The sequence below is a fragment of the Curcuma longa genome, chromosome 16 (genome assembly GCF_044706935.1).
Source record: "Curcuma longa cultivar G26 ecotype Majalengka, Jawa Barat chromosome 16, ITB_CL_G26_1.1, whole genome shotgun sequence".
Lineage (NCBI taxonomy): Eukaryota > Viridiplantae > Streptophyta > Magnoliopsida > Zingiberales > Zingiberaceae > Curcuma > Curcuma longa.
In genome coordinates, this window is record NC_133876.1 from 5,500,049 (window position 1) to 5,513,007 (window position 12,959).

The following is a 12,959-nucleotide window of genomic DNA, read 5'->3' on the forward strand; positions in this document are numbered from 1 at the left end:
GATATGTTTACCTCGTCTTCTATGATCATCTTGCTTTTGTAGTCAGGTCGACATAGATCGACTATGGATTCATGCGAGTCTTCTTCTAGGAAGGTATCCTCCTTGCAAAGAGAGTGCAATAGGGGCATGTTCTCCTCTCTTGATATGGGTCATCTTCGATGAGGAGAAAGATCTTCCGGCAAAGATGCCAAAATTCTTGAAGGAGGTATTAACGAGTGCTATTGTAATACCTTTATCATAGTTTGTGAGACTAATTCGTTAATCTTTTCGGGAGTGACCATCATCTTGTCGTCGCAACTCTTTTCAGCAGAATCGTGCTCGCCAACTATTCCACTTGTGTTAACCATCTCAGCGTCTTGGCTCAGTTTTTTCACAGACAGCGCCAATTTGTTTCGGCCTGTACACCATAGATGGTTCTAACACTGGTTCAAGGATCGCCGACGTGCACACTCCTGTGGTAAGGCTGCGGAAGGGGATTTGTTCCGACCTGTACACCATGGATGGCTCTAACACTGGTTCAAGGATCGCGACGTGCACGCTCCTATTGTAAGGTTGCGGAAGGGGAGGAAGGAACCTGAAAAACACTCAAGAAGAGGGTTAGAATGGTGCCGGGGGTGGGTCCCGGCAAGCCACTCTGACGCTCAAATTAAGGTTCAATGCAAGAAAAGAGTTTAAAGGACTTGAGAAAATTAGGGTAGATGTGTGTGCGTACCTGTGCCCATGAGCATAGGTTACCTTTTTATAGCAGTTGATCTCTGAAATATTAGCAACCGTCTAAAAAATATTCGGGTAGACTGGTTCCGTTCTGGAAAGATTCCATCTGTTGATATATATTAGTTCTTGTCGTTGCAGAAGACTTGGTTCTGTTCCTTTCCCGATTTAAGCGGAATGACCGCGTTTTTAAATAAGTATCATGCGCTAGAAATTAGCCCTAGATATAGAAAACATATTGATATCGCATCCCGAGGTTGTCTCAAGATGTGGAGAGCATGTCGAGACCAAGTCTTGAGGTCGGCGTTTGGTGCGGAAAGCATGCCGAGACCAAGTCCTAAGGTCGGCGCTTGGTGCGGAAGGCGTGATGAGGCCAATTCACAAGGTCGACGTATGCCTAAGGAAGCATACCGAGACCATAGGAGAAGCTTGGCACCTGCCTAGGGGAGCACACCGAGACCGGAGGAAGAGCTCGGTATATGCTTAAGGAAGCATACTGAGACCATAGGAGAGGAGCTCGATATATGCTTAAGGAAGCATACCGAGACCGGAAGAGGAGCTCGGTATATGCTTAAGGAAGCATACAGAGACCAGAAGAGGAGCTCGGTATATGCTGGTATATGCTTAAGGAAGCATACCGAGATCAGAAGAATAGCTCGGTATATGCTTAAGGAAGCATGCCGAGACCAGAAGAGAGCGTCATTGTAACCGTCGTATCCTTTCACATTTTGGTAATTGTCATGTCTCTTTGCATAACAGGAGGTCAGACCAATGGAAGGTTGGACCAGCTCGGAAGGTCGATAGATCGAATAGACTCGACATATTGGGAGATCGAGGGCGACAAGTCAACAAGTTGGACCGGCTTAATAGGTTGGGAGATCAGGAGGTCGGTAGGTTAGACCAACTCGATAGATCGACAAATTGGACCAGCTCGTTAGGTCGGATACTGATGATATACGTTAATCAGAGTTTTGAACCTACCACATCACTCTTGCATTGACCAAACCCAAGACCTATCATATGACCTCTGCATTGTATTGATCAAGTCTTGAACTTACCACATGACTCTTCTCATCTCCACCGCATCATAGATATATAGATATATTATAGTTTTACTCACCATCACTCTAATTGGATAAGCCTCCTCCTCCTCCATTGGTCCAGATTAGATTTTCTCAAATCAACTAATAAAATTCTCCACAAGACAAAATAAATATTGAAATTATTTAAATATAAAGGAAAATAATAATAATAATAATAACCTAATTTAAAGCCCCAAAATGAAAGCCAACCACCTATCATCAACGCGATCCGGAACCAATAAAAAAAGAACAGGCGAAGCTTGGGAAGCAATCAGCCATGGCGGCGTCCACGATCGCCTCCGCTTTCTTCTCTTCGCTATCTCCCCGAACCTCCAACCGGAGACCTTGCTTGCAGATCCTGGCCATGGCGCCCAAGAAGAAGGCAACGCCTTCAATTCAGTCGCTCCTTCTCTGGCCTGTTTCCCTTAGCTATTAACGTACGTCCGCCTGATGGTGATCTGTCGTCGCAGGTGAACCGGTTCGACGAGAAGTGGAAGAAGGAGTGGTACGGAGCGGGGCTGTTCGTGGAGGCCAGCGAGGAGGTGCCGGTGGACGTGGTCAAGACGCTGGAAACGAAGAAGGTGCTGTCCGGCGTCGAGAAGGCCGGGCTCCTTTCCAAGGCGGAGGACCTCGGCCTCACCCTCTCCTCCATCGAGCGCCTCGGCTTCCTGTCCAAGGCCGAGGAACTCGGGCTTCTCAGCCTTCTTGAACGCACCGCCGGCTCGTCCCCCTCCGCCCTCGCCTCCGTCTCTCTCCCCCTCCTCGTCGCCGCCATCGTCACCATCGTCATCATTCCGGACGACTCCGCCGCGCTGGTGGCCGTGCAGGCCTTCATCGCCGCTGCCCTGGGCGTCGGAGCCGCCGGCCTCTTCATCGGCTCTCTCCTCCTCGGCGGGCTGCAGGAATCGGATTGAGTGAACAAAATGTTAGCAGTTTATTCAAGACCTTGCCTATTGGATTTGGATTAGTTCTATGACTATGCCTGATAGTAACAGACACCTCTGCAACAACATATTTTTGCATTTATTTTAGGCTCCAGTTGTTTCAGGAGTAATATTCTTTTTTTTAAAAAAAAAAGTTTTTCAGTATTTAATGTGATATAGAAAACATGATCAGCACATATCTTTTAGTCAATTTTAAAATATAATGTATTTTAAGAAAAAATAAACTTTAAAATTATTTTGCTTAACCATTTAGAACCAAACTAGTGTAAGCGCTTGTTATGGGTTGATGTACTTGGTGAAAAAGTCCAGATTTAGTCCACTTAGAGATAATATATTGGATTAGCTGATTAGGTCTGTGCTTAATTGGCCCCAGGACTGACCCCATGCCCCACTGACTCAGTGCCCCACCAACTCTGTGCCTAACTGGCTCTACACCCGATTGGCTCCGTGGCCCACTTACTCCATGCTCCATTGGCTCTGTGACTGATTGGTTTCATGCCCGACTGGCCCATACCCGACTAGTTCCATAGTCTATCGACTTCATGGTCTTCCAGACGGAAGCTGACTCTCCAGTCGATTTAGTTTCGTTAAGTCTGCACTCCTACTCGAGTGGCTCCGCTCCATGGGATAGTAAAGTACTTAACAGTAGATAATACCACATTAATACAACATGATCTTTTACATTACTAAGTATGGGCGATGGAACCTCCTCTGTCACGATGGGATATTTTTTTTACTTTTGATATGACGTCTCCTCCGATGACTCTATAAAAGAGCCCCACTTCCCATGCGCCCAATCATGCATGTACACGCCTTAGCCTTATGTTCTGCACTCCATTTCTTGTTTTTCTTCTCCATCTTAGATTGACCACGAATTGACTTAGATGTCAAAGTGGCTATGCAGGGGCATCACTGGCTTCCATTATTTTAACCCTCTACCTTCTCTTTGAAGCCTTGCAGGATTATTGTCTCCTCCTCATTGCTCATGGACTCCATGTGGCTTCGTCAACTGAGAGGCCAAGTGTCCGATGATTCATCCGGAGACGATCTCAAATAGGAATAATGATTATGAGCTAATGACGGTTGCATAAATATGAAGAGTTGGACAAGCAGGAAGCTAAGTGAGCTATCAATGAGGTTAGGCCTAAGCAATCCAGACAAGATAAGTGAGCAAGTTGGATCAATTGAGTTTAATCTAGTCAAGTTATCTGATTTGGGACAAGTTAGATTAGGCTTGTCAATTTAGATAGGTCGATCAATTTAAATGTAGTGGGTAAGTTAGTCTGTTGAGTTGGATAATTTAATCAATATAAGAGGACTACATGTGTTGATTAAATTGACGAGCCAATCTACTTGAAACGAATGAACTAGTTAAATCAAGTGAGCTAGGTATACCGATAGAGTGAGTGAGTCGATTTAAATTAATCGATCAATAAGGAGGGATAGTTTGGTTGGAGGGGTTGAATAGATGATTCAAAAATGTCTCACAATTATAAAATTAAAATGTTAGATTCAAATCAGTTAAGAGTTTTAATTTGTTTATTTATACATAAAAAAAATATTTAATCGACGATGAGATGATTTTTCTAAAAAAAAAAGGTCAAATATTCTTCATCGCACATTTGCTGTTTCACCCCTCGAATAAATGTGCTTGCAAGATTTCACTCAAATCCAATGAAACCGCCAAATAATTGGGCATTTTAAAAATATTAGTTAGTTTTTAGGGTGAAGTAGATTTTTCTGTAACGGTTGGAGACGTGGTGTGCACGCAAACAACCACCCAAAAGCCAATTATTTGCTTTGCTTGTTAATAGTATTGTAATGCGGTTGTTAAGTAAACCACGCAACGCAGGCAAACGACCAATGGCATCGGCCACCAGGTTCGCAGCGTTTCTTCTGAGCTTTCGAATTTATTAAGCCCTCCCATTTGGATGATTACTACGTCGTTTCCGGCATGCAACGATCAATCGGCCGGGAATATGAGCAAGAAATAGCGATCTTCCAGTTTGGGCTTGCTGTAATTGGGGGAGGCCTAGAGCTTCGCATAAGAAATTGAACATTTTCGAGCAATTAATCTAGGGTTCTTCGAGGAGGAAGGGGAGGAGGAGATGAAGATGGTGCTTGGAAGCCCGGGGACCCGGAGTGGGCTTTTGCTGAGGACTGGGCAGCTCGTCTTCGCCGGGGTTTCAATCGCCGTCATGCTCTCTGCCTTCGGGTTCTCCAATTTCACTGCTTTCTGGTACTGATTCTGAGATTTTCTGTATGTTTGTTTCTTTTCTGGAGCTGAGATGTTCTGAATCTTTTAATCGTTTGAGTAAAGCTCGTATCTTTGGTGTGTTTTGGGCAACACATGTCCGAATCCTACTATCCTAGTTGGTGAAGTTTGAAGGTTATTAGGAAAATAGTGTTTACTGATATCAGCTGAGATAATTGACTTTGGAATGCCAAGATAGATTGGAGGGGCGTTAATAAATTCAGTTAATGAAATACGATAATTCTAGTGTTCTCAAAGGATTCATTTATATAACCCCACTTCTCCTCGAATCCATTCATTCTCAAAGTTGCAAGAGCGATTGCCCTAATACCTAGGCAAACTAAGAATAGGCATTGAGGCAGAAACAAAAGATAAGGAGAGTTTGATAATCAATATGTTCAAGCAATGTTTGTGTCTGTAAATGGACGTCACAGGACTTCTTGAAAAATCCATCCTATATCATTACTTGTTAAATCTTAACAATTGGAGTCCTAATCTTTAATAGGTAAATGAATTTCACCCTTCATCATTTTGATATCTTAAACAACCTTTTGATTGGAAGATGTGGCTTAATTACACCGACAACCATTATTTCTTGTTAATGTGCATTTGCAATTTATTTGTATTCAGTCTCATGATAATTATGTTTTCTTCCTGGCATAGATTTTCTTAAACATTTATTGATGCAACTGCAAAATTGAATTGAAACTCACACAGAATTTTTACTGAAATTAGCAAGGAATAGGGTATCATTATCTCACATAAACAATTTTCACATATTGAAAACTCAAAGAGGAAAAGTTTATCACAATTGAAAAATTCTTTACATGAGAGACGATATCCCCTTTTAGAAAATGAAAGTGATTATTTCTCCAAGAGACAGAGTCTAAGAAATCAAGTTCCTATTAAATAGTAAAATTTAGCAAACCCTAGTCATGCCACCATCTTCTTAGCTTTAGTAGTGAAAAATAAGTGCAGATTACATTGATCTAAATGGTCTGAACAATCCATCTGAACAGAGTCATGCCACCAGAAAAACAAGCTGTGCAAGTCATCCTGCCTGGTTATGCTAATTCTGGCAGTCAGAAGTGTAAACGTTGAAGCTCAAAATGAATGAGTACCATTGGATGCACTTGTCAGAAATGAAGGGCAGTACAGCCAGTGCTCTGGTGAGAATGATCCCTCCGAATGCATATAGTCATTCTTCTGCTACTCAAAGAGCATTGCATGATTGGATCTCCTAGATTGACTTCTTCAGAGCCCATTAGTAAATAGATTGAACAAATAATATTAATTGCTATGTTGTCTGTGTTGGTCACCTATCATAGAGTGAAAAAGAAAATTCTTTAGAACTTACATAAAATTATGCTTTGGTTCATCAAAGGTTTCCCACTAATAAGCATTTTCTCATTGTTCATATGTATATTTAAAGAAAGCCATGAACTTGCTATCTGATAAAATAAGATGTGTAGTGACATTGTTCTTTCTATTAACTTTTATGTCATGGTATACTCTGTTATACTGATCATTGTTCTATTTAGAAACTATTGTGCTTTAGATGCAATTTTGGTAGGAACAATATGTTATTGCAACTTATTTTTAAAAGAATCAACTAGATTATGATCTTGCTCATAAACTTTAAGAATGTTGGTTTTGCATCCAGTTACTTGGTTGCTTCTATGGGACTGCAAGCTCTGTGGAGTTCGGGCCTAGCATGCCTTGACATATATGCTATAAAGGTCAAAAGAGATCTGCATAACCATTTGCTAGTGAGCTTGTTCGTAGTAGGTGACTGGGTAAGTATGTCTTAGTTATTTGATTTGACTAAGTTTGATTTTCATTTGTTTTTTGGATGTTAAGGTCATGGTTAGTTAACATGAATCTTGTTGCCACTTGGGAAGCTATTTAATTAGTCATCCCTATGCGATATCATTTCAACTATCATTGATCGTATATTTCTCTTCTTTTGGTAATATGTCACTGAACTTTAAATGTCACATCTAATAAATGTCTACTTAATACCTCTTTAACAATAAATCACAGATCTATACACACATTTCTGTTGTTTAAATGTGATTCAAGCATAAAAAATATGGATACCTTACATGAAAGTATGGGATGCCACGATTGCCAAGATGCACATTGAAAGAAATTTTCTGTTTTGACGAAGTTGGAGAGGGAATGTGTGTGCGTGTGTGTGTGTGTGTAATAAGGTGTGTCAATGGTGGTAGACTGGTAGTATCAAATCAGTGTTCCAGTTTTGAGAAAATCCAAGCAGGGTGGATAGAAGTACAGTTAAAATGATCATAACTATCAACTTTGATAGATAAATATTGAGCTTTCTACCAGTCGACTCAGCCTCAGCCATAAACCATTTGAAGGCAACATAGCTATTCTGGCTTCATTTTTCAAGATGCAATTGTTCAGTTTCCAACGAATTTAACTAAAACATCTACTTATTTACATATGGTTCCATGATGCATAAGTGAAAAAAATGTGTTTGGGTTCATTGAGACAAGATAGGCACTTTGGTGTCTGATTGCATTGTTTTAGACAGCCCATGGTGCACATAGGAAGATATAAACAGTAGATGAGTAGTGGTCGTTGTCACTGTGCAAGGGATGCTTGGTTGGATAAAGGAAACTCCTTCTATTCCATCAGTTATCAGCATGAGCCAGACAATAAATTTGTATTTCAAGGAGGAAAGGGAACGCAATAAGTTCTTGAAGCAAGAGACAGAAGGGTGGGGAATATGGTATATTGTACATGATTGGACCAAGAGACCCTTGACAATTGCAACATGTATGAAATGATTCTTTGAACAGGAAATTATGGTAGCATGGAAGTGATTTAGCCACAAAAGTAGCATCCACTGGGTAGGAGATTGGCAAGGAATATGGATCTTAAATTCTAAAATAAAATATTTGTGGATAAAAAAATATAAATATATGGATCTTAAATTCTGCAATAAAATATTTGTGGATAAAAATAAATAAATACAGGCATCACTCTAAGTTGGATTTGGCTGATCCATTTGTGCATATCTAGAAAGAATTTTGAGGTTGAGGCATAGTTTAGTATAAAATTTGTTAGGAAAATGACTCTTGCCTTATGGTTGGGCTTAATTTTAATGTCCTGACAATATGGATTAAGTTAGGTATGTTTTTTTTATTGATATGTGCATCAAATATTCAATACTTAGTGCACATGATGATTATGGAGATTGTGTGCTCGAGGGTTAGAGGCTTGGACCTAGTGGAGCTTATAGACTCGATGATATTGAGTTGTTAACATGGCAATTGTGAAGATCATGTGCTCAAGGCTTTTGCTTGGGTTGGGTTGTTGCACCAATGTTGAAGGAGGAGTTTAATGCACTCAAGAGATGGAAGCTCAAATTGAGGTGTCGCTCGGATTGAGTTGTTGAGAGGAGTTTGTGGACTCGAGGAGCTAAAGACCTAAAGATGTGATAGCCATGAGTGATTACGAGATTGTAATCTTGGGCTTCTCTTTGGGCATGCAACATTATTAAAATAATATTGTGATTGCACAAATAGTAGGTGAGCTACTAAGGGTTTGATGGTTGTGAAGCCTTCGACTGTGGGATGCGCTTCCAAGTCATCTTTTGTTGACTGACTCAAGTTCTGAACTTTTGTGTAGTATGATTGGTTGTAAGCCAAGTGAAGAGGACTACCCAATTGTCAATCGATTGGAGTATAAAAGTCAAGTAGGTGGTTGACTAGATGCAATTTTTTAGTGAACAAAATGTTTTGGGGTTGAGTTTAGTCTACTGACACTTTGGTAGTGATCCATTGGCCAAAGCGTTGTTGGCATTCGAGGGCTACTTATCCACTCCAATTGACTAGAGTTTTTTTCGACAATCATAACTACTTTGTTAAATTAAAGGGATTTGTATATAAGTTCTTAGTGAGCTTTTGGGCACTTAGAACTCACTATTCAAGATCATTGTCTCTTGTGATTATACTGATGAAGTGTCTAAAAGGATCTAAGAGATTGGGCAATGTTAAAAGTTTCATCTTCATTAAGCTTTTGGCAATTTGCTTTCTCCTTAACTTTCATTTATATTACTTATGGTGAAGTTGGATTAATTGTAAGGGAAATCCTTGTTAGGGTACAAGCTTGTAACAACTTGGGAAATCCCAAATGTTGGGTCAATATGTTATCCTTTTTGTAAAGATTTGTCTCATTGCATCTTCCGAAGGGATGGTTCAATGGAATTGGATCTCCAAACCATGTTACATCTTCATTTAAGTGCCACATTTACCTTATCATTTTATTTTTGTTGTGCATATATGCTTAACACATCCAATTAATCTCACATACAAGCACTTGCACTACGAATATGTTTAGATTGTTTTTTGTATTTATATGAGAAATCGACAATTTGGGTGTATCGTCTATTCAACCCTTTAGTTGGGTCGTTGTAAATCCTACAAAATCAAGTTTAATTTTCATTTGATAACAAGCACAATTTTGTCATGTTGAGAGGAAATATCAGTGAGGCATGATGAAAATCGACTGTGCTTTCTAGTATCAAATGTACATCAAGCAATTGACACATGAATTTTTACTGAAGATTGATAATGTTCCTGTAGTTGTTTGATATTATTTATGTAAAGATACACCTATATTGGATACAGGAGATGTCATCTAGAACTTCAAATAAAAGCTACCATGCTTGATATTTCTCCTACCCCCCACCTCCAACAATCGACACATGTATGAATTTTAGCCAAAGATGTATAATGTTCCTGTAGTTGTTTGACATTAGGTACGCATACACCTCCATTGGGCATACCATATGTAGTCTAGAACTTCAAATAAAAGCTACTATGCTTTTTTCCCCTAACAGTACATCAGTGCAATGTCAATTATAGACTTTATTTGGAATTTGTCTCACTATCTAAACTGTTGGTTGCAAAATGAAAGTGTGATTACTATGTAGTTTTGATTTTAGCATCTTCTTAAACTGTTGACAGCTTGTTAGTGTTATTCTACTTAAATAGTTCGACTAGTCAATATAATGGAAGTAAAATTAATCGATTTTCCCTATCTAGATGTACTTCGTTTGAATATATTTTTGTAATGGCATCAACTCTCGTGTATGAGGATGGAAAGCCTCGTCATTAGTTAATGATTACATTAGTTTACCTATTCTAGAGAGACTTGTCCATAACTCACAATAAGGAAAAGAAAAAGAGACTCATTCTTTGTATGAAAGGACACAAGTAAATAGTGATATTTCAGGTGTTGTAGCAACTAATATTCATGTGGTATAATGCAGGTAACAGCAACTCTATCCCTGGCAGCAGCATGCTCCTCAGCTGGTGTGACTGTTTTGTTTGTGAGGGACATAGACTTCTGCAAATCATATCCTCAGTTTTCATGTGGTAAATATCAAATCTCTACCGCGATGGCCTTTATCACATGGATGTTTGTCTCAGCATCTGCTCTAGTCATGTCGTGGATCTTGACTAGCTAATTATAAATACTTTATAAATTTTTATTTTGGGGGGGTTTCCCTGTGCCTGTGTGTTGTTGAAATTCATTTGTTCTGGTATAATCATGATTTGGATCCTAACATCTGGCTGATTATACATGTACACTGTTCCTTATTTTGTTTTTTTGAAATACCACTTTGTAAAGATACTAGATAGAATTGTTACGAGTATCAACCTTAATTTGTGATAATGAAACAGTTTTGGGTTAACACTTCGTTATATTGCCTTCAATGTGCCTATTCGGCCTGGAAATTTATTTGGGTTTTAGGAGGATTGTCCAAAAATCTTGATTTTAATCGGTGTTCTAAATGGCAGCCGAGGTGGTCGGGGGAGGCGGACATTAACCACACTATCTTTGTTTTAGGCAGTCAAAGATGAGGTGAGGCTAGTGAGGCAGGAGAGACGCTACTCGAGGTGGACAAGGTGGTGGGTGAGGCAGTCAAGATAGTAGGTGGTCCCACTACAAAAAAAAAAACTAATTTAGGGATAAATTTTGCAACGAATTTAAAAAAATAATTCGTCGCAAAAATATTTGCGATGAAAAAATCTCATTGCTATAAAGTTGTCGTCAATTTTTACGATGAAACTTTATATTTCGTCGTCAAATTTTGTGACGAAAACTTGAGTTTCGTCGCCAATCGACAATGAATTTTGCAATGAAAATAGGTTTTTATCGCAAAATATCGATAAACAGTAAGTTACAATATATTTGCGACAAAAATGGACTCGTCGTAAAATTCATTGCAAAACCTAAATTCGTCACAAAATCTAAATTTTTTCTTTCCTACCCTACTCATTTATGGATTATCCCGTAGATACATAACGATCCGATTGGATTGATCCAAATTTTACATTCAACCTGTTTATACAAACATAATAAACAACCACATTCATTCCACCACATTCATTCAATACAATATTTATTCCACCACAAATACAAAAATATCAAATCATATAACATATAACATGTTCATACAACATTCATTCATTTTAATCCACTACATGATAATATGTTCATATAACAGCTAATCAAATCCACTATATGATACCAAATCAATATCAACATGATATAAAATCTAATCCACAACATCCAGTCATAATATAAATCCATATCAAATGATACAAGTAATATAAAGAAGTCTGAAGACGAGAAAAACATACAACTAAATCGTCGTCATCATCTTTGCCCTTCGGAGACTCTGCTTCCTTTTCCGTCAATATCTTTTCTCGTCCTGCATAAGAAAACAAAGAAAGAAAAAGTATCATTCTTAAAAATAAAACTAAAACCTATAACTAAATATGTAAAGATTTACTCATGCCTAATATTCTTCCACCACCTTTGGATCCCCCACTGGCTTCCATCCATAGACTCAGATCATTTCCATTCCAAACAGAGAGCTCAGATCCATCATTTTCAGAGCTAGCACTTGAATTTCGCTGTGCTAACTCAAGCTCATCATATTTTTCCTGTATTATCATAAGAAATATTAATATGTTGTAATATTTGAAATATATATATAAAAATATTTAGATACACATCTAAACCTTAATTGCTTTAGCTCTGTCCCCGCTCCAAGTCTTGTCTTTTTTTTGAAATGTGCAAGTAAAAGTATCTATAAAAAATGGCTCTCGCCCCATTTCCTTGGCCTAAAAAATCATAGTTAGAAATAATAAAATAAGTTAAAATAAATTAAAATTGAAGTGGTTAAAAAAATTACCAATCTGCGCGTATGCTCATCGATATTGATTGAGCCGCCAGCATATATCGCAGATAAGTCTCCAGAATTATAAACTTGATTAAGCTTATTTTGGTGACTCCTCTTTCTGCTCTCTTCAGTTTCCCAAAAATAATAGATCCTAACCCAATTCTCCTCGATAATGCATGGTGGCTTTTTTCCCCTTGTTTTTGCATGATTAAGCACATGGCAGATGTGATCACCACATTTTTCCTTAAAAATTCTTCTAATTTCCAATTCATCGTTAGGGTCCCAAGTGAACACCCACTGAAAGGAGAAGTAAATAATTTATTATATATTCAACAGTAATATCATATATAAAATAAAGTGGATAGTTTACCTTAAATTCATTCTACCATAACTTTGTAGTGGGAACAGGAGTGCTTGTATATGTCATTGAATCCCTTCGCCAATGGTTATTCACGATTCTATTAATACTGTGAATAACACGTACAGAATCGGCAAAACTATAATACAATATGAAATAAATAATGTTAAATAATTATAAAAATTGATAATATTAATTAATTTAAAATACTTACGAATCGTCGAGAGGGGATATAAACTCTCGAGTATCGGTGATCTCTGCAGCTGAATGTTGAGTCGAAGGACCTTCCATGGGTACTGGGAATGGGAAGGTTTTGGCAAGTCATGTATATGAAATAGTCCTGCACCTGAAGGAGTGGGGGTCGTAGGTGCAGACTGGCCATGAC

The 12,959-nt window shown here is 38.6% G+C and overlaps 2 protein-coding genes and 1 pseudogene across 2 annotated transcripts; 2 read left to right on the plus strand and 1 right to left on the minus strand.

Annotated features, from left to right (window-relative positions):
* Window positions 1-2,043: 2,043 nt before the first annotated feature.
* Window positions 2,044-2,840, plus strand: LOC141847667 (uncharacterized). Its single transcript, XM_074735729.1, has 2 exons — window positions 2,044-2,175; window positions 2,264-2,840. Exons 1-2 carry the CDS (start codon window positions 2,071-2,073, stop codon window positions 2,705-2,707), a joined length of 549 nt encoding a protein of 182 aa, XP_074591830.1. The 5' UTR covers window positions 2,044-2,070; the 3' UTR covers window positions 2,708-2,840.
* A 1,743-nt stretch (window positions 2,841-4,583) lies between these two features.
* Window positions 4,584-10,669, plus strand: LOC141847863 (CASP-like protein 5B3). Its single transcript, XM_074735949.1, has 3 exons — window positions 4,584-4,976; window positions 6,655-6,787; window positions 10,294-10,669. Exons 1-3 carry the CDS (start codon window positions 4,846-4,848, stop codon window positions 10,489-10,491), a joined length of 462 nt encoding a protein of 153 aa, XP_074592050.1. The 5' UTR covers window positions 4,584-4,845; the 3' UTR covers window positions 10,492-10,669.
* An 866-nt stretch (window positions 10,670-11,535) lies between these two features.
* LOC141846952 (uncharacterized) lies at window positions 11,536-12,865 on the minus strand (annotated as a pseudogene).
* Between the last annotated feature and the right edge of the window lie 94 nt (window positions 12,866-12,959).

What these genes read in the sequence shown, in the direction of transcription:
- LOC141847863 (XM_074735949.1), top strand. Translation starts at nt 4,846, where the DNA reads ATGAAGATGGTGCTTGGAAGCCCGGGGACCCGGAGTGGGCTTTTGCTG. An exon ending in TCCAATTTCACTGCTTTCTG is followed by an intron (nt 4,977 to 6,654) that starts GTACTGATTCTG and finishes TTTTGCATCCAG; the next exon opens with TTACTTGGTTGCTTCTATGG. An exon ending in TGTTCGTAGTAGGTGACTGG is followed by an intron (nt 6,788 to 10,293) that starts GTAAGTATGTCT and finishes GGTATAATGCAG; the next exon opens with GTAACAGCAACTCTATCCCT.
- LOC141847667 (XM_074735729.1), top strand. Translation starts at nt 2,071, where the DNA reads ATGGCGGCGTCCACGATCGCCTCCGCTTTCTTCTCTTCGCTATCTCCC. An exon ending in CCATGGCGCCCAAGAAGAAG is followed by an intron (nt 2,176 to 2,263) that starts GCAACGCCTTCA and finishes CTGTCGTCGCAG; the next exon opens with GTGAACCGGTTCGACGAGAA.